Source organism: Chaetura pelagica, unplaced genomic scaffold, assembly GCF_000747805.2.
Source record: "Chaetura pelagica isolate M959 unplaced genomic scaffold, ChaPel_1.0 scaffold344, whole genome shotgun sequence".
In the NCBI taxonomy this organism is placed as follows: Eukaryota; Metazoa; Chordata; class Aves; order Apodiformes; family Apodidae; genus Chaetura; species Chaetura pelagica.
The window spans coordinates 7,769,992-7,796,201 of NW_009953098.1; the positions used below are offsets into that span (position 1 = coordinate 7,769,992).

Genomic DNA, 26,210 nt, shown 5'->3' on the forward strand with positions numbered 1-26,210 from the left:
CACGCCCCTGCAGAACGGGGGGACAGAAAAGGTGCTTGCTGCCACTGGAGAAAGACTTGGGGACATTTCTGCATGCAGTTGTTATACTAAGCAATAGAAGGGTGAATGTGAAGTAACATCAACCTCTAAAGGCATGTTAAACAAAACCAGTTTGTAAACAACTGAAATACAGAATATGATGTAGCTTACCTGATAGAAAAGGAGTGGGATTTGGCTTTTAATACCTTGTTTCTCCTGATCAAAACTTGTTTTTTTGGAGCTGCTAGATCTGTCTTTTGTCTCATTGATCAGCAGAAAACTTGAACAGAGAGGTGCATGCAAGTAATTTTATTTTGAAAGGCAGAAAGTGCTGTATGTTCTTGGTGTCTGTTTGCTACAAATAAAGAAAATTACAGGTGTACAGTTATTAAGCTAATTGTAACACAGTGATAACTTGTAGGACAGTTCAGATCTGTCTTGTAGGTCAGTTTTCAAGTAATCCTACAGAGATCTGTGAAGCAGTGATGCCCAATGGCAGATACTTGAAAGAATAGCTTTTCAATGTATATCTGCATAAAGCCATTGTTTTTTTCATTGAGATACATCATTAAACATGTTTTTAATTAAGGAGACATTTTTTAAATGTTTGAAGATTCTCTTGAGGCATCTTTTAAAGTGTAACTATTCTGTCCTCAGGAGATTCTAAAGCAACAGAGTCTACGGATGTTTGAGCTGGTCCAGAAGCATCCACCTCACTGGCCTCCTTTCATACCTCCAACAAAGCCAGAAGTGACAACCACAGGAGCAGGTGCAGTACTGACTGACAGTCTGATGTGCAGCAGAATGTTCCTCATTAGCAAACAGAAGAATAATCACAGGTGGAATAATTCTGGATTCCTATGTGTGAAGCAATCACCATGTGATTAAATGCCTGTTGTACAGAATATCAGTTACCCAAACAGGGCACATAACATTTGCTAGCACGTATAGTTATCTTTTTTTTAATTAATCTTACAAAATACTTTGAAGGACACATTCCAGAAAAATGTGGGGTTTTGATGTGTTTAAGTAAAAAAAATCAGGCATGTCTTTAGATTCTAAATTGTTGCTTGGGTTTTTGTTGTTTATTTTTTTTTCCAGAACTCATTGAATCTACTGACAAACTATTTGAATTGGAAGAAGAATTTGAAATCCTGAGTGTATGAAGGAAACTGTGGTGACCCTTCTGAGTATTGAGCATATTTGCTAATATTATTGCATTGACTTAAACAGCCATGTTAGCCCCAAAGTGCCTGAAATTACAGATAGCAGAGCACAAAAACCTCGTAGCATCCACAGCTCCAACAGGGACAGTTCCTGCTGTCACAGAGCTTACCCAGATGGAAAGGCAGTAAAAGATCATCTTATAAGACCCTTGAAAGGGAACGTCTTTAATGTGTCTTTCCTGAAGACAAATGGACCTCTCAGATTAAGGCAAAAATAAGTGTATCACTGGGCTGTATGTTTGGAGAAAGGGATAACCCCAATGGATATTTCTTGCTCTCATATAATGCAATAGCTTAGTTCTTAAAGCAAAACAGTCTTCAGTTAAGGAGGATGTTTACTTCTCTTCCCTCCTGTGGGCTGCTTCCTAGAAAAAATACATTGTCTTGTTTAAAAGATCGACTGGATCAGAAGAAAATTGTTTCCTTGTTAAATATTTTAACATGTATTTGAGCAACCACACTTTATTACAAAAATGTTTCTGTAAAAGGAACTATGTCTAATGTATACATTTTGCAATAGCCTTCCTGTTTCTGGGAAACCTCAAGAGGAACAGGAGACTCAAATAGTTGCTATAGATCACAACCACTGTTACAGTTATGATATATTTCACCTTGACCTTAAAATTCAGATCATTAAACACAGGCTGACTTTTCTTTTGGAGCTAAAATGAGTCAAAGGTGGTTTAACTGTACCTTATTTATTTTAAAAAAGATTTACACAAGTTTCTCTGTTACAGCACTTTATATGTGCATCTAATAAATTTCTTAAGCTTTTCATAGGTTGTATGCTGCTATATTTTGTTAATTTGTGTGAACTATAAACCAGGTTATCTTAAAACTTAATATATAGGCATATGCAAATTACTTAACTGTTGTTTTTTGACTTGATGCGTTTTGAAATGTGTTTTGGTAAAAGTGCCTTAATTCTACAGGTTTATCAGAACAGCCTGTGCAGTTTTCTTTCTAAGGCAGATTATCTCTTGAGCAGGTGTAAGGAAAACAGCTCAGAATAATTGAAGGCAAAGATCTTTTAATCCATCATAAAGTTCCTTTTTACTATCAGACAGTCCCCATTATGGTCATTTTGTCATGGCAGTGTACTGGACATGAATCACACCGTTTCATCTTCACTAATAAATGACAACATAGAGAAATACTGAACACTGTCTCCTCTCACTTGCAGTTCTTGATTAGGGCCACTGTGATTTCCAAGAGTACCAGATAATATTCCATCTTACTTGCCTTCAACATTTATTAACCAGTTTGGAAAATATACACTTAAAAAAAATGCATAGTTTATGGAGAGGGGAAGAAAAAGCTATTTTTTTCTAAACAGCTTTACTTCTTAATTAATACATGAAGTTATTGTTCATGTAACAGCAACTGTAGCCCTCTCCTCCCCACAGACAGAATAAAAATGAAGCCCTTCCTCTGAAATATTCAGTCCTGAGCAGTAACTGCTAAAAGAAAAAGGTGAAGCACCTAAGTTAAAAAATAAAAATAATTAAAATCAGTTAGTGGAATACAGCATGCTTGTTCCCCAACAGCTCTTAGCTGGTATGTAAACACTGTTCAGAGAAGAGGTTCTGGCCCTGCAGCCCTCCTGAAACAGTGTTCTTGGTGGGGTAAACAGATCTGTGAGAATAGGACTAATGGAAGAATGCCTGGTGCCTATCCCACCCAGGCACCTGACCGAGGATGGCTTATGTGTAACCAGTGTGGGAAAGTGTTGTTGAATGTGATGGAAATTTGGACATTGACAGCAGTAGAACCAGGTTCTTAAAACAGGATCTGCTCCCTAAAGACAGTGGTGCTTAAACTGCATAAGGCTCTGATTCAGGAAAAATGTATTAATTTTGTTTGCATGTGTCCATGTTAAAAAATAAAACCGAGTCCCTGTAGACACCACCTGATTGACACCCCTGCACCATGGCAGCCCAGTGGCTGAAAAATTCATGGTAGTTTGTCAGTTATTTGCACCAGTTTTCAAAAACTAGTAAGCTTCACTGTGTGAACACAGTGTTTTACAGTTTCATTTGCATAATCCAAGATGCAAATAGAATATGATCAGACTGTGCTAGGACAGCTAAGGAGTAGATTAGATATTATGCATAAAACAATTGCCACTCGGGAGCATTCAAATGCCTTAAACATATTTGCAAGATACAAACGAAGCAGTTGCTGATCTTTCATAACTGAGAACAAGATAAATGAAAGGGTAAGTTGTCCTTCACCAATTCCCTGCTCATCTCCAGTGGGGCTCAACTCTAGAACATGCAGAACTCTCTGACCCCATATTAGGAAGATAATACTACATATGCATGTAAATAATCATTAAAGGTAAAAATATCTGCTTAAAAGCAAGCATGTTCTGGCTAGCCCTAGAGCCTAGTAAAGAAATAATGCTTTAAAAGAACATCTCATTCTTGCATTAATAATAATTTGCTGAACAATTTTGTTTTTTAAGATTTTTTAAAGAAAGGTGATAGTGTATTTGCAAGGCACTTCTTTCAAATGTCCTAGAATGTCAATAAAAAAGGATTTAATATGCTTCACTCTAGAGGAGATGATAACAACTTCAGCGCAACTAAATGAATTAATTCTATATATTAGCATACCTTTTCCACGGCTTTCCCTCAAAATGTACAACAATAATACAATTAGTGGCACTTTTTTAATTATACCCTGAAAGGAAGTGTGACTAGTTAACAGTGCATACACCAGAAAAACAATTTTTAAAAGTAACAGAAATAAAGCCCAGAGGAAGAAGTGTACAATACATCGTGTCTGTGGGAGTAAAAAATGTACATCCCGTAACTGCTTACTTCAGTGTCTGCATAAGCTTGCAGGCTATCTAGCAAAGCCTCTACTCTTCAAATACATACATCATGAATAACTACAAAACAAGTGTGCCAGGGCTACCTCAGAAAGGAAATTCACATTCAGAGTAATGAAATGTTTCTGATGGCTGCACATCATTTGACTGCAAGAAGCACAGACCTCAAAGCAGACATTTTACCTGGAATATATTTCAATAGAAAGCTATGAAACATGCTGGAGGTGTTTTGGATTCATCTTTGCATCAAAAATTGCATTTTTCACTGGGGTGGCTCTTTACAGTCAGCTGTGGATGGGAGTCTGCATTGGAATTGATTGCCTGTCACTGAAGGAAAGAACATTCAGTCTGTTTAATAAAGCAAAGCAAAACAAATCTTCCTAAGAAGTCAGTTATCAACCATTAATGCTTAGTGTTTCTAAGTCACCTACAATACACTGATAAATTTTAGCTAGCTCTGTATTTCATAGAAGAATGAGCCTTCATTCCCTTACACTAGACAAAATACTGTTTGCAAAGTCACTAATAAAGCACAACTTCTGAGCAGTCTCTCTTGTTGATGACTGGCATATGCCTTGGCCAGAGGAGTGGTGTCATGTGAGACATCAGTTACTCTTTGGTGTGCATGAGGAAGTCACAGAGACTTTCTGAGGTAGCCATCAATAAGTGAAAACAACCCTATTGAAGTAAAAGCATAGCACCATGTTCCATTAATAAAAAAAAAAAAAAAAAGATGGTTCAGAGCACTGGTCTTTTCCTCCTCTGTATGCAGTCAAACTGCTGGACCTGGAACTTGATTTCTGTAGAACGCTGGCTGTCTTGATTCACCCATTAACCACACACACAACAGGTTTATGAATTTGTCCTTCTTCACATCAGTGATGTCCAGTCTTAGGTGGCAAAGACTGTTAATACTACTGTGCTTGTGTTACTACAAGTTCTTCATGCACACTTGGCAACGGCTGACCCTGGTGCGAAGCTGTCCCGCTTTCAGAGTTTCCGAGGGAGGAGCACTGACAAACTGCTGTGACTGTTCAACAGTTGTCAGCCAGAAACTGTATTTGTTTGCGAAGTAATGGCATGTGCCCCTAGCACCGTTGCATTCAATGAATGGAGTAGCACGGAAATCCTCCAGGCAAGAGCCAGGTGAGACAAGGGACTGACCTCCACCTTCTGCACCGGCCGCAGTGTGCTGAAATGAAGAGGTTGATTTAAATGAGTACACAGGAACAGAATGGGAAGTAAACAGGAGTTGAAGAAGCAAAGGAATGTCCTTAGGCTGAATATACAACTCTGGAATAATGGAAAACTGGCTTTCCATTTGCAAGCTGGGAAAATTTGGACACAATAACACTGACTTCATAGTTTTCTAACAATCCTACACTAACTAGATTCTAGGAACGTGCAATAGAAAATGTTATTTTTCCACTGAGAAAGGGGATTAAGACAATGCTGTAGCTTAATTAGCATTTCCATATTTAAAGGTTTGAAGAACAATGACTGGCAATACAGAATTACTGCATCAATGTTACTACTGAACTTGAGCAGTGCAGGTGAGAAGGCCAGCTCAACATGAGCAAACTTTATCAGCGGGTCAGCTGATAAAGAAATGCACCAGGGCACGAAGCTACAGGGCTCTAGTTTCCTGTAAGCAACTCACACAACAGAGTCTCAGTCACCCAATCAAAGATAAGATCCAGAAATGTTTAAAGCTGCTTTTGCATGACCAGTAGCACCCTTACCATAAGGAAGGAGTATCCTATCCATAGGCTGCGCCAACCAAGCGGACACTGTGGGATGGTGATGTCCTGGCTGTGCACAGCCACAGCCTGGGAAGGTGCCTCGCAGACGGAGCAACGGCTGATATACTGTGGGATCTGAACACTGTCCACTGGCATCATGGGGATAGGAGCAGTGGTGGAGAGCCAGTAGGACTTGTCATTTCGACTGGCGTAATAGCACACTTCGTTGATGTTGCAGTAAATAAAAGGCATGGTGCTGAAGCGAGGCAAACACGAGCCAGCAAAACCTGGAAGCATTGGAGAAGAGGCTGTACCAAGCATCTGCCAAATGCTCCAGCTCATACACACCAGGCACAAGTGGCAGAGGATGGCATAAGTGACAGCATTCCCAGAACAGACCCTGGCCAAGCAGACTTCTACCATCTCTGCTACAACCTCATGCAGTACCAATGAAAATCGTCCATTTGAAATGGGATCTTGGCCTACATTCTTATGCCCAAGGGAATTCTTCCAACTCACCAAGATCCTGGTTGTGTGACTTTTCCTGCCCCTCCACGTACAATAAACTGTAGCCATCCCAGAGCTTATTCATTCCAATGGGACAAGGTGGGATTTGGTCCGACTGACTGTGCTTCACTAAAGTGTATCCAACACCCACGCTCCGACCCGGCATTCCCGGAAAACCAATTGAGCCCGGCTTTCCAGCAACACCTAGAAGACAGAAAAGGAGTCACTAACACACATCAAGGGCATCAGCTGGATCTCTGTACCTGGTTTTGGCATTGCTGTAATTATGTTTATGTCAGTCTCGTACCATGAGTAGCGCAAGTTTTGAGAGGTGTTATATGAATAGCTAGAATTACCAGTTCCAAAAGCAATCATTTCAAAGTAGCATGTAATTTCATTTTATTTTAATTTTCTCTCTTTACTCAACAACTCTGGTGCCAATCTGTTACCACATATATCAGAGTACAATAATTCTGAGGATCTCAAAGCATCAACCAAAACTGAATAAATTCATTTTTGCTACAGTGCTCTTCATGATGATATTCCTTTGAAAGGCCAAAAGTTGTACAACAAATCTGAGGCAGAATCCAAACATTCTCTCTCTCACTGTGCCTTTCCTCAACTATCCAGCCTTCACAGGTGTTTTCAATATGAATACCATTTCACTCTTTTAGATCATCAAGATGACTCCCACAAAATATTAGAACCAAAAGATGTTCAGAATTGTACCTAGGGAAACACCAGCAGTGACAGACAACAATGACACGTGACAATCTTCCTCAATGAAGATTAAATTTAATTCATGGCAGATACAAGACGTAAGATCGTGTACATCCCCTGATCTTCCAAGGTAATTGGATGGTGGGGAGGGTGTTTGCAGAACTGATTGCTTCTTTCTCATCTGTGCTCCCCACACCATAAAACTACCTTCAAATCCTTGTGGTCCTGGGGTGCCCGAAGGTCCTGGATCCCCAACTGCGCCAGGTGATCCAGGTAAACCATCACGTCCTTTCAAACCAGATCTTCCTGGCAGACCTTTTGCACCTGAAATTAAATACAATTATTACTATCATTATTTCCGCATACTAATGCCTGCAACCATACTCCAGAAGAGCAATGCATTGTCAGCAGCCACACTGACAGCTCACTCTTCAACAGCAGCAGTTAGAAGCAACTGCTTACAGGGATTCTACACAGTCTGACTGTGACAGGATCAAGAGCTGCAGCTCAAAATTAGACAAGGCTAAAAATGCAACACTGAGATCTGGGATAAGCTACTTTTTTTTAGCCTGAAGCCACATCAGACCTAAGATGTGGGTCTCAATTTGATGGCTGTGGAAGTCTGTGAACTCCTCCCATCTCTGTCTCGCAAGATTCCTGCCATTGTGAAAACAAGAATCCTCTAGAATAATGGTCCAGCTGTTATAAGCTGAAGAAAGTTGAGCTAACTTGCTGAAATTTTGCTTAAGACTTTAAGTCCCTTATTTTGTTTAACTTGGCCTTGATGTTCAGCCTAAACATTATGCAATACTAAAGCCACTGATCTGAACTAAATTAATCTTTCCCCTCCTCTCCCCAATGTCTGATGATGAGCATCTGACTGACAAATCTTTAAAAAGTCTAAGGGCAGTGGGTTGCACAGAGCTAGAGAACCAGCATGTGATCAGTGATGTGGGAGGTTTATGTGAGTATAAAGAAACATGTGACTGGGAAACAGATGGGTGTACATTTGCACAACTTTTGTAAAGATTAAGCATTAAAGATAACATAAATTGGGGTAATTTCCCAATGAACCTCTCTTTCCTCTGCTCTGCAGTGCCTGTTACCTGCTTGCCTGACCAGTATTAATAACAACTCTTAGCTTTTATTCCCTGCACATTCATTCCCTTTAAGAACAGGAAGCCAGGAACTTATACAGTTCTGTTCACTGTGATAGGAGTCAGGATAACAGTCCATGGTGCATGGACTGGTGCTAAGTGAGATGTTCCTGCTCTAGTTTTCATGGATAAAAGAGAATACTAACATTTTAAAATCACCTAAATGGCAGGAGTAAGAAAGGAATCACAGGCACTTGCTGGGCCTAGGAGAGCCAGCTGTTGCTTTGTTATATATGAACCACAGTGGGGCAGGCTCAAGTTTCCAGCACTCCTCCAGGGTCAGTATTTAATCAACAATTCAAATAATTCTCAGTGGTGAATCATTTTCATGACCACTCCACCTGCTAGTACCAGAGCTGGTATCAGCTACATCACAGGCTGCTACACCTGATTGTGGAAACCTAATTAAAAAACACTATAAAAGTGCATTAACAGAATTTTTCGAATACATTCTCATAATAACAAAACATGACATTTGTTATGTGTTTTGCTGGAAATACTTCCTTTATTAGAAAAACCTGTAAACCTTCCTAATGCATGTGAGAAAGCAGTGCTGTTCTTCCATAAGGTCAACATGTCAGTGACCTCAGTGTACTTTTTACCTGGTTTTCCCGCTGGGCCCTGAAATCCAGGATCTCCATCAAAGCCAGGGACACCATCAATGCCTGGCAGACCAGGTAAGCCTGCAGGGGCTGTGATTTCTTCTGGTTGTGGGGTTGTACCTGGAGCCCCTTGTTGGCCAGGGAGACCTGAACACAGTGCAAGTGACAGGGTAAGCACCCCACAAAAAACCCAAAAAACACAGTTTTGATGATAATACTGACACAAAGGAGACTGGGTATCTTTCTAAAAAATGTTATGTCAAGCTCTTTCTAATTTATTTAGATCTGTAAGAAGCTGAGTCCCCCAGCTAAGCCCCTTAAGAGAGCTGTGAAATTTTGTCCAGCCCAAACCACATGCAATAAAGTACAGCTTTTCAAATTCTCCAGAACTCACCTCGACGGCCCATTTCACCTTTCAGCCCAGGGTAGCCAGGATCCCCTGGAGGCCCATCTTTTCCTGGCATCCCCATAAGACCAGGCTCCCCTCTTATACCTGCAAAGATATACAGCTTAAGACCACAGGGGATAAGCAGAGTCCTGATTCTGTTCTACAGCTGGGGCACTAAGAAACACACAGATGGCAGCAATGGCAAAAGCAGCTCAGCTGGATGGAGAAGATCACAACCCTTAAGGAACTCTGTGCCCGATTTTGATGTTCAGAACAGCTGCAAAGCCTCAAGACAAGAATTTCCACTGCTACATAATCACATTTTATTGGGAGCATTCTTCCCCTTCCTCGGGTAACCCAAGGGAAGTGTCTGGGGAGTACACATCTTTTCTGTTTGGAATCCATCTTAATGCAGAGTACAGAGGCATGGGCATCTGCCAGTCTACAAAGACAGCATACAGGTCTTCACCTGGCAATGGTTCTCCATCCTTTCCTGGCTTTTGAGCTGTGCAGTTTCTTCAAAACCTTACTACTACAGTTCTTGTTTTTAGCTGCCCTCTAGTCGTCTTTGGCAGACACCGAAGAGAGAGCAACCTGCTCCCTACCTCAGCGCAGAACAAGAGGTCTTAACCCCTACAGTCCTCTTAGCCTCTTGCAGAGACCTAAATCCACCACACTATGCCTCTGAGTATATATGACAGGTGGGATGAAACAGGATCTCCATTCTTTGCCTAGACAGCACATGCAAGTGGGTAACTGTGGCCAACAAGCACAGCACCACTGCATATGGTCATCACCTGCCCAGGAAAAAAAATAAATTAAAAAATCATTAGGGACACACTGGAGAGCATGTGGTATAGCTGGCCTCACTTTTCTGCTTTTGGAGTCAGTAGGTAAAACCTGCATGGGCCAAAAGGGAACACTTGGACAAGAAACTGATGTGCTTACACCTGAACAAAGATTTGTTTCAAAGCATTTATCCTAAGCACAGGATAGACAAGGAAACAGCTGCTAAATCACACCCAGACCCCGTCAAGGCACTATTACCTTTGAATCCAGATGCTCCAGGGAGTCCAATTGGACCAGGGAGTCCCACATCACCCTTAATGCCTCGCAAGCCAGGAACACCAGGGAAACCTGGATTTCCTGTGTCACCTTGGTCAGAAGCTGGACCAGGGGGCCCTCGTGGTCCTGGAGGACCTGAAAGACCTGGAGGTAACAGGTGTAATCAGCACAATCCACTTCTCAGGCAAAGTAAATGCTGGGGCTATCCCCAGTGCATCTTTCTAGAGGACACTCATTGTTTGGGTGTCTATATTTTCAGGGTTCTCCTCCTCCTCCTGGAAAAGAACCAGATTCCAACTGCTTATATCCACTTAGGTCTTATAAACATTTAAGTCTTTTTAACCACAGTAATTTAGCTTCAAATTCTGGGCTTTAGCATAGCCCTTGCCCCACCTGGTAGCCAGGCTGGTGACTCAGACACTTCCTAGGAGGATGAGAGCAGTGACTGCAAATCCTTGGCCAGAGAAAGGCCTAGAGTCCCAGCCTCTCTGACAAGGCTGTGAGGTACTAAATAGGTACCAATGGCATCATGACAAATCCTTCCAACTGCACTTGGCTCTCAACCCTACGGCAAGTGCTTCTTATGTACCTCTAAGTATCAATGAAGCTTTGCTGCCTCCCAGCTCACATAGGATACTTGTAAACTTTACACAGAGCCTATGATTACAGCTGTGGAAACCACAGTCCAAAATGGAGCTGGTGTCCAAACCTAGACATACCGTGCTGGACTTAAGTACCCACCTTAGTGCCCAAGTCTGTCTTCAGTACCACAATAGGTGGAATAGCAGGAATTGAAAACAAATCTTCTCATTCTCAATCCTTGATCTAAAACCAAGGTTGTTGAAGTGATGGTACACATCCAAGTTGTTCCCTCTGAGAGCTCTTCAAAGGATGCACATAAAGAAACAGAAACCCCCTTAGGTCACTTTCCCAAAGAGACCTTTCTTCATACCTGAACTCCCATCAGTTCCTGGATGGCCAGCATCCCCAGGTCTCCCACGTATATCAGAAGGAAGAGAAACTCCAGGTGTTCCTGGCAAGCCAGGCAGTCCTACAGGTCCAGGTGGTCCTTGAATAAGAAATACAAAGTGAGAGAGTGTACCCAGAGCTCTTCAGTGATCTTCACAGACATGTACCATTTATATTGAGAACAAAGAGACACCTTAAATATATAAGCACATCACAGATTTAATATTTACTTGTCAAACTACCAACCACCTTTGTGGCTTTGGGAGCTCTCTTTGGTAACTCTGCTGACCATACAACCCATTAACCTGAGCTGCAATACACCCTGTTTCCAGAGCACCAATATTTACCCATGTCTCCTGATGAGCCCTTTGGTCCAGGGAATCCTAGAGCTCCTCTAGCCAAGCCTGGAGAACCTTCTTCACCCTTTGGACCTGGGAGACCTGCAGGGCCTTTCAGTCCAGCTTCACTCAGACCTAATTAAACAGGGTTAGCAAAGGTAAGAGAGCCTATTCATATTGCCTAACAGTAGTTAAATTATTACACAAACTGACTTGTAATAAAAAAATTAGACTGTTGGTCCATTTTCATGCCTAAAATGTCTGCCATAAATTTTAAGTGCTGCTTTACAAGATGACTGACTAAATCAGCCTCTTTGGAAAGGTCTTTCTCCACCTCTTTACAGTTAGTGTAACACTACTTTCAAACAGAACCACGTTCTATTTCATATGGTTAAAAATATGAAAAAATCCAGCAGAAGCTTGCAAAAAGCAGAATACAGATTCTAATCAACAAAATTAGCTTTTGATTTTACTGATGTCTTTCTTGAGCTCCATGTAATGGAGGGCTACGGAAAGCAGAAAGGAAATATGCCACCACTAAGCCCAACTCAAAGCAGGCATTTGATGCTGATCTGCTAAAATCAAGCATCCATTAGAAATGGAAACGTTTTATGATTTCATTCCATCAACTTTCCAGCAGTGACACAGTCCTCAAGGAGTTCAAGGACAACTATCACTAGAAAAACTTCTTCACTCCACAGGCTGCATCTGATTCTTACTGGCATCAAAGATTAATTTGTTCATGCACATTCAGTGTCCTGAGATTTTTCTTCAGGTTATAATTAGATCCAGAACTGGGTGAAACAGGAGAATTTTGTAGGGAACACTGCTCTTATGACTGACAAGTATATGTATTTCCCCAGCTACAACACTTCTGTCACACATTTCCTTTACCTGGTGTTCCAGGAGATCCTTTTGTGCCTGGCAAGCCATTCAAACCATTTAAACCTGGAAATCCATGAAACCCTGAAGAGACATTGGGAACATATAAATTATCAAATAAGCAAATAATCTACTTAGGTGGAAATGCATAAGGTGTTTCATGGAGACAACAACGTGTATGAGAAACCTGACAGAAAGGGGAACCGAGGATGTAAAGTTTTCCTTCACACAGGCCCCCTTCATGGAAACTCCTCCCACTGCTCTCACTGGTTTTACCCTCAATGAACACCCATCAGTGATCCAAACCAAGTGAGAGCCTCTTTCCAACCACTCCTCTGCTCGTTTCAAGCAGCTGGTGTCTACTCTAACATTGCCAAGAAATGAACTGATTTCCCACGCACAGCTGTCCCACACATGAGTACTGCCTGCCTGCTGTGAAACTTGGCTGAAATACTGGTTTTCTGACCCAATCTCTGCCCCCATGTGCAGGCTCCAGATATACCTTTAGGTCCTGCTGTTCCTCGAGCTCCGGGGAATCCAACAGATCCTGGCTGCCCTGGAGGTCCTGGTGGCCCAGGGATTCCTCTCAGCCCAGCATTTCCAGGGACTCCTAAGAACAAGCATAAAAATGTTCCCATATTACACATCCAGGATGGAACAGCCCAAAGTTGCATCTTACAGCTTCTGTTCCCCCACTTAGCTCACAAGATGGGTGAATAAACTGCTATTTGAATAAAGCAAAACCAGATCCAAATCTCTCCTCAGTACCAACGCAACTACTACTAGCACAACACGTACCAAACTGTTAATTTGATAGGTTTTTTTTTTCCCAATCATAGCAGTGACACTCTTTATCATCCACCAAGTGGCATGCTGGAACAGTTAATAGACCAAATAACTAATAAAACTGTTTTTCAAATAAAATATTCAAAAAAACATACACTGTTATCTCATCTTTTCCTGATAACAATTTGAGAATCTACCTTCTATAGTTACACCACTACCCAAAGACACTTACCTTCTGGGTAAGTTTGGCTCTGGAGAGGAAATGGGCAGAAGTGCTGCAAAGCAAGATTTTAGAGCAGTCTTGCCCGTAAGCAGTAGCAACGCAGCTGCTACTGCTTGTATCTTATTGAGGTCCTCCCTATGTGTTAAATTAATTCCTTTAGGTTTCCACATGGTTGCTCCACAGGATCAGTCACGACAAGACAAGGTGACACCTCACACTAGTGCCAAAGAAAATTCCCATCTTCTTGTATAAGCCTCAGCTGAGACAGGCCAACCAGGGCGAGGCAAACAACAAGGTGAGGTTGTTGCACAGTCACATCATGAACTGCAGAACTTAGATGCCCAGTCCAGTACCTGCTGGTCCTTCTTGGCCAAGATCTCCTGGGCTGCCTTTGAGTCCATTCACCCCAGTGCTTCCTGGATAGCCTGGTTCACCCTTGGCTCCTTCTCTCCCTCTCTCTCCTGAAAGGATAAAACCAGACAGCATGCTGTAGCACAAGTCAAACTGGAAGAAGGCATGAAGAGAATAAGAAACACATTATATTGAGGCTGTAGCACTAGTGTCTGCTTAGCAATGATCAGGGCCCTGCACTGGACTGCCTAGATGCCAGTGCAAGTTCACAAGTCCCTCCTCAAGAGGTGAAGTGGGATCCAGCATTAGAATGGGGCTGTTCTCAGACATGTTAATTATCATCCAGATTTGTGCCCCACCTGGATTCCCTACTCCTCAAATCTCACTTCCAGGAGAGGACCAAAGTATGTAAATTTATATACTAAAAAATACCCCAATTGGGCAGTGCTATCCTGTTTCATGTCTAGAATTTTGTGTTCTTGAGTAATAAAAGGCTACTTTACCTGGGAAACCTGGGTCCCCTCGCTCTCCTTTTGCTCCAGCAACACCAGGAACGCCAACAGACTCTCCCTGGTCACCTGGAAAAGAAAGACAAGGTGGGGAGGCCATTCCCTAATTGACTATGGGGAGTAGTTTTCAGGGCTGCTCAATAGCCTTGTTAATGAAAATAAACCTTGCCTATACCTGAAATCTATGGAGGAAACAAAGACAATAGTAAGTGATGTACCTGAGCTTGAAAAAGGTTATAAATAGCAATAGATGCAAACTGACTCATGCAAATGCATGATAAGACAAATGCCTATGGGTAATTCCGCAACGTCTTGCCTGGGATACTTTTGACACAGAAATGACAAAGAAGGGGGCCCTTCATTCTGTCCAACATGTTTCACACAGTGCTGTGGCCAAACCTTCAAAGGACCATGAAGTATGTAGGCATTTGCCTTGGAACTGGTCTTCTCTGAATGAAGCCCCTTACAAGGGGACTTATACTTTGGAGCCACTCACTGAAGAGCAACAGATACTCCTAGAACACTACTCATTCATTTCAGTTATGAATATTATGACTGTGTGTACTGGAAGATCATATATACTATGAAAGATTTCTTACCCTTTGGACCAGGGAGGCCAATAGGTCCTGGGAATCCAAGTGTTCCTGCGATACCATCTGAACCCTGAAAAAAACCCAACAAAACAACCCAAAATTAGTCTTCGCTTTTTATTCTTGTTGTTCCAAGTTTGGGTCATGTGGGATAACAGACCACAAAGATGTAGGAAGAAATACTGTCCATAGTGTCATTCAACAGTATGAGCCAAACAGAAACAATCTGGAAGTTTTGAAAAGAAAGAGTCAACCAGCTTCTGCTGCTTTGCTACAGCAGTACCATACAGAAGAACACAGGATTTTCTTAAGAGCCGTTAGAGAAGATGAAGATACTTCAGAAGGTATTTACATCCATGTGCACCCTTCTGTCCTGGCAGCCCAGGCTGTCCAGGTGGACCAGGGAAGCCTGGGTCACCATGAAAACCCCTCTCTTTGCTTGCTGACCCAACTGGACCAGGGAGACCAGGCTGTCCACGGCTTCCTGGGACTCCTTTATCACCTGGATTATACAATAGAGTATAAATTCATTTCATAATACAGGCATTCAGCTCATTTGGGCCAACTGACCAGTTACTCAAAGCTCCCCTTAAAGAGGAAGGGATGGCATTAGCTCTGCAGAACAGAGCTTCAAAGGACATGTTTTTTTCTCAAAATTCGTATTTGCCATATGCAAATCTTGCTAGAGCATGAGTGACAGAATAGAAAACAGTAATACTGCAGGTGCTGTCAAAAGGACAGACCATACTCCATTGCGAATAAGCACAGTTACTGAGGAACTGATACTACAATGTTTTGAAGTACCTCTAGGTCCAGGGAATCCTCCAAGGCCAGCTAACCCAGGATCTCCTTTGTCTCCTTTGAATTTCAGTGCCTGTTCTGGAGGCCCAAGAACAGGAAGACCAGGTGGACCTACATCACCTCTATCACCTGAAGAAATAAGTAGTCAGGAAATCTTGCAAACTAATTAGAGGAAGGGCATAACACTAGAAGCTGGCAGATAAAAACAGAACTTTCTTGTTTCCTGGTGCAAATTTATCAGCAAGTGCTCAGCATCTTTGGCAACCAGGCTTCACATGGAGGAAAAGAACAAAGTATTTATAAGAAAGCATTTAGTACAGACATCTCACACCTCCGAAGTCCCCCTGCTGCACAGCCAGCAAAAGGTTTTCAGTTGCTTCTCACCTTTTTGACCTTGGAGTCCCACAGCTCCAGGGATCCCTTTTCCTCCAGCTGTGCCAGGAGTTCCTTTAAACCCATTCACCCCAGGGACACCAGACAAGCCTGGCATGCCAGGGAAACCAAGCAGGCCAGGAGACCCTTTCTCGCCTGTTTAGAAAAGTTGAGAAACAGAAAGGGAAAATGAGTCTCTCTGGCACATTGCACTACCTTGCTGGCAGGCAGAGGCTGCATGGATCAACCACTCAAACCCAAACTCCATGGTGCAAGCACAGCCACTTCTCTCATGGGTCTCTAACTCATGACACTTTCAACCAGCACTTTTCAGTTCACCTTTGAGAGCCTGGTCCTGCTTCCACTGGAGAGCAAAATCCAATCCACTTCCAAGAGAGCAACATGCAGTGTCGTAGCTCTATTGCTCTCCACATAAAGTAACACTGAATTCTCCAAATAATCTGTTATTGTATTGGTGCCAATAACCAAAAAGATTGTAAATTTTTACTTCCCATTTGGTTTGTGCATTATTCTCTCCCTTATATAAATCTAATTCACTGTTCCTCATTTCTTCCATTTCTTGTCTTTCTATCTTGATTTACATGATCCTTTGCCTATAATGGCCCAAGTTCTTTCAGATGGATCCCCTTATGACCACAATTTGATAATTAAATCCATTTATTTGTAATTCATAACTCAGCAGCAAAACAAATACATTCCAACACTAGTTGGGAATTCATTCTCTTCTGACAAGTTGGGTCTAAAAATTGGTATTAACAAGGTTATTGTTTTGTGGACACAGTAATCTCAGACTGTTCCCCAAGTGGAACACATACCTTTTGGCCCTGAGAAACCTGGACGTCCATCTTGACCAAAAGGCCCTGGTGGCCCTAAGAATCCTCTTTCCCCAGGAGATCCTGGAGCACCATCAAGACCTGGGAAGCCTTTCATACCAGCAGGGCCTTGTGGACCTACATCCCCAGTCAAGCCTTTGACTCCAGGAAGTCCTGAATCAATACAAGAAAGAACTCAATTGATTATGTCACACAAACACTAGAACTATTTGTGGGCAGTTTCCCAGATTCTTTAAACACAGCATTGTTTTTTAACATGACAAATGAACCTTATGGCACATGCAGCCTACTAGAAGGCATAAAGCTTAGAAATGCAAAAGCATTAGTCATCTAATACAATACCTATGAAGAGGGTTACTGCCTACATCACTACACAACTGGCAAGAGTGAAACCCCTTATGATGTATCCATGATGGTATCCTTTACCATACACTAACCTGTAGTGCACCAGTCTTACCTTTATCATCAAGGCAGTCAAACCAGAATGAGGAGCATCATTAATGCCAGCTTCTGCTACCTACCTCATCCTCTGGGTGAACCAGAGATCAAATAGAGAGGCTTGTTTTTACAAGTTTCTTTTCCACCCTGGTAGTTTAAATGTGTTACTACTCAAGAGCAAATTGCTCACTAGGGGAATGAGCTTCTGATTGTGCTGTCACGAAACCAACTTCATATGCATTGTTTTGCCTCTAAATGTTTCAGAATGTTTCCATCTGAAGCTTTGTAATGGTTTACAATTTTAAATAAAGGCTCAAACCATTGAAAACAGAAGGCTCAGATCCGAAGAGAGGAAGAGAAATTGCGTGGCTTCTCAAAAAAGGCACTTGCAGCAGTGGCACCCAATATACAAGCTTTGTTATATTCAGGGCTTACATGTGTTAAGCTACAACCCAGTATTTTTTAAAGCAAAAGATGAAATGGCTGCTTTATTTAAGAGGACAGAGAAAACATACAGACTTAAAATCTGTACATATTAAGGACTTCCTTATAGGCTTCAGGCTTTGTTACTATCTGAGCATTCTCACTACAATGGTTCTCTGCCTTCTGGTTTGATTAGCAATAATAAGGGGTATCACCTGTAGTCAATGCAATTCTTGTAGCATTAAAAGCTAGGCCGTTAGTCCATGGGCTTTTGTGCTACACTGCATTTTCTCACCTTGACAGCCTATGTGAAGAACCCATAACCAAACAGTGACATCAGAAATGGAGAGTTGATGATAAATGGAATAGAAACATGGTGAAGGAAAAAACAGACAAAAAATGTAAACAGAAGGAATAAGGGTACAAAAGAAACTAATGATTCAGAGAGACTACAGCTTCAAAAATGTAATCATCTGGAGCTTTGTAAAAACAGTTCAAGGAAAGTAATATTAAAACAACAGAGAGGCAAAAGCAATGTTCATGTCAATTATTTAAAAAAAAAAAAAAAAAAAAAGCTTTAAAAATGCTGTGATTTAAATCTCAACCATTATTGCTTTCATTCATTTGTGGTCACTGTGCTCCAGCGCTGTGATTCTGCATGTCTGAACAGATGAGTTATGTCACAGACTGTTCTCTACTTGTTGCTCACTGCTTGGTTCTCAAGTTTTGCATATACAGTTATCATTAAACACTTCAGTCAGTGCAGCTTGAAAGATAATACTGTACTCAAGCTGTGGGTTTTTTTCCTCCCTTAATGTGAAGGGAAATAAATTATCTTCCACCCCAGTGAAGAGAAAGAGAAGAGTGAAGCACTTGCTCTGAGAAAGCCAGCAATTTTTCAATCTATTGAACTCGCATTTCAAGCAACGTCATACACTAGAAATTAATCACCATAAAAATGTGAAATGAGGATTAACCAATGGTACAGCTAGCGTGTAAGAGCAGAGATGCTGAAAATATCAATATTTTCAAGATACTTTATCCTGTGTTTCTGCTATACTTCTTACAGCCTTGGGGTCCTGGCAGGCAGGAGTTGTCCAGCAGTCAGAGGCAAAAGGCTCAATTCTGCACTGTCACCCCTAACCAGAGGTAGGAGCTCACTCCTAGCAAACGCCAAATCTCTCCCAACACCTCCTCCACATTTCATCGTTCAGCTTTGCTACTTGACTTCATTTGATGACATTACATACCTGGTGCTCCTGCAAGGCCAACTGGCCCCAAGGGTCCTGGTTTTCCCTTAATGCCAAAAGGACCTCCAGGACCAGGAGGTCCCCGCAATCCAGGGACACCCGAATATCCTGGATTGCCCTGTTCGCCTTTAATACCTAGGAGGCCTGGTCTTCCATCTAACCCTGGGAACAGAGAGGTGGCAGATTTCAGAACAATTAAAACAAAATTCACACTTCTAATTGCAAAAATATTTTTAATGAAAGCCTTTGAGTTGCATTAGATTGTAAGAGAGAACCAGCAAATGGCCACATGTCAGCAGCTCAGAGGACTGCTAACAAAGTACCTTAAAGAGATTGGAAAGGTGAAAGGTTTTTGAAAGAGAAATAGTTTTATATTCCCAGATACAAGCTGTATCAGTGCTTACCTTTTGGTCCTGGAAATCCAAGATCACCTGTAAGCCCTTTATCACCTGGGAGTCCAGGTCGGCCACGCTCTCCCAGGGCTCCACTCTCAGCACCAAATACATCTCCAGGAGCTCCTTTCATTCCAGCTAAGCCTGAAGCACCCATTTTCCCAGGCAAACCATCTGTTCCATCCAGTCCTGGAAGGCCTTGTGATCCTTGCTCTCCTCGAGGCCCAGGGAAGCCTTAAAGAGAAAAACAATAAATGTCACTCAGCAGGGTACAGAATATCTGCTTCCAATAGCATCTCTAACAAAATCAACATTAAAAAAAATATTCCATGCAAGAAAAAGTAATTTGGAAAGTTGCAAAATGTTTCAGTACTGAATTAGAAACAGTAACTGGTGACAGCCAGTGATGAAACAGTTTAAAACAGTTAAAATGTTATTTCATTTAAAAAAATAATTATTTATATATATGCACCAGGCAGAAAAGTGGTCTAGAAGGTTGGACAACAAATTTGATAAAACATTGTATGCATTAATCAGACAATAAAAACAACTCCAGTAACTTCCCTCTTACCAGGTTCTCCTTGCAAGCCTACTACGCCTGCAGACCCTGGCTGTCCCTTTGACCCATGTAATCCAGATTGGCCTGGCATGCCAGGAAAGCCTTTGCTGCCTTTTGGACCTAAGGATAAATATATATTAATAAATAATATTAATGAACAAATAATGGAAGACAAAAACACAATCAAATCTTTTCTGCAAAGCTAGTGCTGAAAACACTTGCTAGATACACAATTCAAGCTAAACAAAGTCTCAAAGCTATAGCTGCTTCATCAGCTATATAAACACAGGTGGAGAGGGTTTGTGTTCAGAGGCTACTTGAAAGGGAAAAAATGGTCCAGTCGTGATCTTCCTCGGGATTTAAACCTAGAAAAAAACCCCAAAAAACATTGTTCTGCCAGTTCATTCTCTGGAATTATTATGAACTGGAGGAGATTAATTAGCAGGTATTATAATCATTTGGGAATAAGTGCTTCTTGGTAGTCAGCCAGAGCATTACAACCAGCTTGTCTCCCTACCTGGCAATCCTGGAAAGCCGGGAGTCCCTGGGGGCCCATATGCTCCAGGAACTATGCAGGGCAAGGTGATACCTAAAACAAAGAAACACCGAGGCTACACACAGCCCACTTCATGGACATGATGCAAAGAGGAATACTTAGTATCCTCATGTTTTTCACAGGATATAGAATAAGAGGCAGTGACTGAATTAGGCACATCAAACATTGCTGGCATCCCAAATAGGTGATATTAAAATAAAGGCATTTAGAACCTGGTGATTGTTTAACCTCATCCCTACTACTGAGCTGCATGACCAGTGAAAGGTATCAACTACTGCCATGAAGTACTTGCAGCATGGTACCCACAGCTTGTACTCAGAAACTGGTCCTCCCTGTGGTAGCAGCTGTGCAACTGGGGCAGCAACTGGCATGGAAAAGGAAGTTTAATTACTAATGTTGCAGTCACATCACATGGCTTTAAGGACTGTCTTACGTGAATTCTCCAAAAACAGCTCTGTACAATAGCATATTTTGTATTATTAGCCAGCAGTAAAATACTTCTACAATGGCTATTTCAGGTCAGGATAACTGAAATGCAAATAGGGCTGTTTCCTCATATGTTTTGCAAAATTATGTTAAGCAAGGCTTAGTGTAAGAATTACAAAACTTAGTATTCCCCAGCTGCTTAATACCCTACATTATCACAGTTTATACAAAAATATTCCAGTATCTAGGAAATAAAACAATTATGAAACCATTATGTCAGACATAAAAGTAAAATACAGGCAATTCCAACATTTTTGAGTAATCTTATAATACCGGATAAAATTAGTCTAGCTTTTTATAAAATACTGAGTTAGACTTTTTCACCCTGTTTTACCCACATGTGGCAGAAACTTGAGTAAAATTCCTCAGTGGTGTCTTTGATGTAACTTCAATAGGTCACAATCTCTTTTTAAATGTCTTTCCTCATTCTCACAATAAGGTCTTTCAGTCTGAGCAGCGTAAGAAATGATTATTTCTTTCACTCACCCACAGTTCTTTAATATTAGATGAAACTTACTACGTTTAGAAGTTTTCTTACACAGCTCTATGGAGGTGCAAACTGAATTGGCTAACAACTTATTCACACTTTCCCACATATTTTGACTACATATACTCTTCTACGAAGGACCATTCATTGTTAGCAAAGCTTTGATGCAGCACTCAATAAGCTGGCTTCTGATGTGCTCTACACAATATCTAGAGTTCACATCATGCACAGAGCATTTTACTTTTACTTATCTTACCATGCAATTTTAATTTGGTAGATTTTGTAGGAGATGATTTATCAAACAAAGATGTATGCATTCACAGCTATGAATTAGTAAAGCTTTTAGCATTTAGCATGTGACTTGAATTGGAAAAAAAGCTTATGCAGACTATTCCAGGGGGACATTAACACTAGCTGTCTCCTCACCCCGTAACAACAACCCAGCATGACACTGATGTGAGATAACATGCCACCCAGCATGTCTGTGCAACCTTCCCTGTGTTATTCTGGCCTAGCGCTCACCTCCCTCTGGGTTTAAGATTCCACTACCAACTCCTCATCCTGCAGTGGTCTTACCACCAAGGTTTTTCTAATTCAGAACATCAGTTTATCAGTCCAGAAACAATATGCAACAACATTATGTCTACAAATACATTATTGATTCTGCATTATTGATACTGACTGAATTACAAACCTAGAGGGCCAAGTATAGACAGAATGGAAAATACACTTAAAATCAGCAATGGTAAAGAAAAAGGACTGTTTCTCTTAAGCTACATTTAAATAGCTGACATGGAATCAAGACATTGGGACTAGCTCTGTGCAGTCATTTTTTTATGAAAACAACTTCCATCAACATTTAAACACATGATTTTCCATCCAACTCATTTTGAAGTCTGAGAATGAACATAAAACATCCTATGTGAAACCTTACCAAACCTGTATTTACTAACTTTATCACTTGTCATTATGATATGTACAATGACATATCAACTGAGCCAAACTCTAGTACCTCAGGGAAGGAATCAGCCCAGAGCTGGTTGCACCAGTTATACCTGAACTCCCTGCCTAACCATCATGACAATATATGTTTCACCAAAGCCTGTTCACACATACAATGTACTATAGTGTCTTCTTTAAAAAAATCTGGAGCTCTTCTTATTTCAATAAGAGTAATAGTTCTGAAAACTGATCCAGAAGTCTCAGATACCAATGAGTTACTGTTTTTATGTGGACAATGAAGTAAGGCTGTGCTTTTGAAAGACCTCATTTCATCAAGCTTCCTAACAACATCCTGCAATAGTCTGTGAGTAGCTCCATCCAACACTCCTTAAGATTCGAGAACTAACTGTTTGAGTATTTGTTGCTTATTATCTGTGTCCTCCTGAGCATGACAACTTGAGAAAGCTGTGACTGCTGCGTGAGTGCCATCTGACTTGTAGCAGCTTTTCACCTTTTCAAAACAACAGAAGACCCAGCAACACATACCTGCAGGGCCTGGAAGACCTGCCTGTCCTGGAAATCCATCCATTCCTGGGTCACCCGGTGGCCCACGAGCTCCACTAGGACCTGGATATCCAATGCCAGGAGAACCAGTTTCTCCACGATGGCCCTTGGAACCAGGTAATCCTGGCAGTCCTTTTTCACCCGGAAAACCTAGACCACCATCACCCTGTGAACAGCAAAGACAATTCCTGTTGAAAATCAAGGAGATGTAGGAAGAATATACACCATTATCATTTTAATAAATGCCTAAGACTTTGGTCAGTTCAGTGCAAGGTTCAGATGGACCTGGGAAGGTACATGAAAACCACTGAAAATTATCCATAATTGTTTCAAAAAGGAGGAAGACTCAGTGACTATTAAATATAATATTTTAAGCTGTATTTGCCAAAACTAAAATATTACATATTCTGAAAGACATTTAGTTTCTTTTTAATTCAAAGGATTCTGATGTGATTTTTTCTGTTCCAAGATTTGACTCAATTATGCCTACAGTGTCTTTTATCTTTCAGGACATAAGAAAAACAGCCTGGGTAGCCAGAGGCATAATGAGTGCCAATTATTAATCCTGACCAAGACCAATTTGTGCTCAGGGACTGTGAGGTTTTTATGCACTTTCTCTGCTCCTTACTCCAATTCCAAAGGACTGCTGCTAAAATTAATCTGAACTTACTGGAGGGCCTGGTGGACCTGGCAAGCCTGGAAGCCCATCCCTGCCAGGAGTTCCTGGGATGCCTGAAGGTCCTCTGGGTGCTGTTGCACCACGGTCACCACGTGCACCTTTGCCTGTTGCATAGGATGAATCCCCTTTTTCTCCCTTAAGACCTGGAAGACCTTGCTGACCAGCCAAAGCCTACAGAACAGAAGATTAAAAAACAGGAATACAAACAAGCAGATAAAAGGCTTTGCTTCTTAAAATGTCACATGAAGTCAGGTCACAATGACTGAAGCTGGAAAGAATCTCCAAAGGGTTTTTCTACTGTATACACTACAACAACAACAAAAAAAAAAACCCAAAACAAAAGAGGAGCTTTGATTATTTCCAAACGTTTCAGTTAAGTCACTACAGCTTTAGAGTGGCAAGACAAACCCTGGTATATAGCACTATAGTGACAGCAATCTTGGATGGCATCTGGGAAACATTACCTCACTCACCATACAAACGGGGCCCAAGTATTGAATCTTCTTCCCTATTACTTGGTGTGCTGCAGTTAGACACTGATAAAAGTACTCTGAAGACAAAAGACTTGTGGACTATGATTTTCAGAAGTAAATCTGTCGATGAGCAATGCTCAGCACTTTGGGAAATCCTGTTTGTTATGACTGCTGTTTCATAAAAAACACAGCTCAACTCTGGCTAATATATCTAGTGTACAGCAGCTGAGAAAGAGACTGCATCTATGGCACACAGTTTTTACAGCCATGAGCAATGATGCGGAAAGATCTCACCATTTGAATTTTTTTTCTTCTTTCCATGCAGATGTACCAGCCAGCCCTCACTTAAGAAGAACCCTGGGTTTAATCTATGTACGTTAAGAAGTCCTGGGATGAATAATTATTACTGCTTTTCTCTTGACTGCTAAACATCATGCAGTTCTCAGAAATTAAGAATAATTTATCCAGTTTTTTTATAGGTGATAACTTCTCTACTTTCAGCTTCTTTTCACACATAATTTTTTAAATATTTTTTTTAAATCCAAACAAGTAGAAGAAATGATGCTACGAATGTGTTCTGCTTTCACTACAATTAACACCAGCAATTGCTCTTGGGCAATTTTTCTACTTTTATTCATGACAGCGAATACAAATTCTTCCTGCCTTACCGGAGGGCCTTGTAGTCCTGGTGCACCCACAGTGCCTGGGTCTCCACCAATGCCCTTAATCCCAGGCAGACCAGGGTTTCCTGATGGTCCTGGTAGACCTGAGATTCCTTTTAGACCAGCTCTTGTAAATCCTCCATCACAAGCACAATCACCTGCCTCTCCTGGAAAATACAGTCAAAACTGAAAATTCATTTTAATTTGGATAAAGATCCTTTTCATTTGCAAGAGCTCCAAAAGCAGTATTTGACTGAATTAGGACAAAGCCATTCTCATATGAATTGACTTTGTCCCTGCTGTGCTCAGGTGTCAACTGTCAAGCTCAGGTTTGGTCCAGGATAATTTCTTCGCAAAGGCCATCACCAAATTACTAGGTGCAACACAAACCTCAGCACTTCTTGACTTCTTCCCAAAGTTTTAGACTCCTAAACTGATGGCTTTAGGACAGAAGTCTTATGGTTTTTTTTTAAAGAGATTGCTATATCTCAAAGAAAACAAATCCATGCTGTCATTCACAGTAGGTTACAATGATCCTCAGCTGGATATCTTTATATTTCCCTGAATCATAACTGGCCATGGATCCAAACAATCACAAAGCACAGTGATGTGCATCATGGCTTTAGCCACTGGTTCTTCCACACTCTAGGACCTAAATTATCCTAATTTTTAGCACAGAGGATAATAAAACTAAATTTCACTCTTGTTTACAGCTTATATTGCAAAAAGCAGTGAACAAGATTTTATTTCTACATCTCATTATGTCTTACGGCTTTAAAGTATAACTTACGCAGCTAATTTTCTGGGTATGAGATGTCTATCTGCTTATTTGCTTGAGAAGACTAAGAACTAGGATTTTTTTGGCAGTGCTGGGCACAACTCCCTCTAAACTGTAAAGGCTCTTGGCTCTAATCCATCTCAGCCTTCTGTGATTTTCCATAAAGACACTTCTACCTTATCCCTTAGGATATCACCCATGTGTCAATACCCTTCTGAGGCCCAATGACTGCTAAAAGGCTCTCCCAGAACAAGTGTCAATTACCTTTAAACCCCTTTGGACCCAAATCTCCTGGCAGCCCTCTTTGCCCAGGCTCCCCTGGGGCCCCAGTCCTTCCATCCAGGATCGTGTCTGGGCGGAATGAAGGGCCTATAGTGGAAAGAAGGGAAGCAAAAGCCGTAAGAAGGCCAGATTTGCAGCTCATTAATTGCTTACAATGTCAGTTATGCAACTGATAGAAATAGCACCGGATCAAACTACAACTGTGGAAGTTACAAGTAGATGTAACTTGGCTGAAATCACAGGCTGCAATCCTCTACCATGTGTTTGCTTCCAGCTTCTCAGACAGAAAAGCAAAAGCTCTCA

General features: G+C 41.3%; 2 protein-coding genes across 2 annotated transcripts in view; one reads left to right on the forward strand and one right to left on the reverse strand.

Annotated features, from left to right (window-relative positions):
* ATG4A (autophagy related 4A, cysteine peptidase) overlaps positions 1-2,021 on the forward strand; it is an 11,680-nt gene extending 9,659 nt beyond the window's left edge. Inside the window, exons 12-13 of the mRNA XM_009997234.1 lie at positions 676-787; positions 1,120-2,021. Of these exons, the coding sequence (XP_009995536.1) occupies positions 676-787; positions 1,120-1,184 (177 nt within the window). The 3' untranslated portion in view covers positions 1,185-2,021. The remainder of the gene's footprint in view (positions 1-675; positions 788-1,119) is intronic.
* Positions 2,022-4,817: 2,796 nt separating this feature from the next.
* COL4A6 (collagen, type IV, alpha 6) overlaps positions 4,818-26,210 on the reverse strand; it is a 123,336-nt gene continuing 101,943 nt past the window's right edge. The window contains 27 exon segments of the mRNA XM_009997235.1: positions 4,818-5,272; positions 5,823-6,109; positions 6,342-6,533; positions 7,257-7,373; positions 8,809-8,955; positions 9,203-9,301; positions 10,244-10,405; positions 11,214-11,330; positions 11,578-11,703; positions 12,463-12,534; positions 12,953-13,060; positions 13,813-13,920; positions 14,314-14,388; positions 14,919-15,017; positions 15,262-15,411; positions 15,714-15,839; positions 16,095-16,238; positions 16,919-17,089; positions 18,093-18,101; positions 19,048-19,209; positions 19,452-19,673; positions 20,011-20,118; positions 20,516-20,587; positions 23,016-23,199; positions 23,704-23,883; positions 24,854-25,014; positions 25,890-25,994. Of these exon segments, the coding sequence (XP_009995537.1) occupies positions 5,012-5,272; positions 5,823-6,109; positions 6,342-6,533; positions 7,257-7,373; positions 8,809-8,955; positions 9,203-9,301; positions 10,244-10,405; positions 11,214-11,330; positions 11,578-11,703; positions 12,463-12,534; positions 12,953-13,060; positions 13,813-13,920; positions 14,314-14,388; positions 14,919-15,017; positions 15,262-15,411; positions 15,714-15,839; positions 16,095-16,238; positions 16,919-17,089; positions 18,093-18,101; positions 19,048-19,209; positions 19,452-19,673; positions 20,011-20,118; positions 20,516-20,587; positions 23,016-23,199; positions 23,704-23,883; positions 24,854-25,014; positions 25,890-25,994 (3,764 nt within the window). The 3' untranslated portion in view covers positions 4,818-5,011.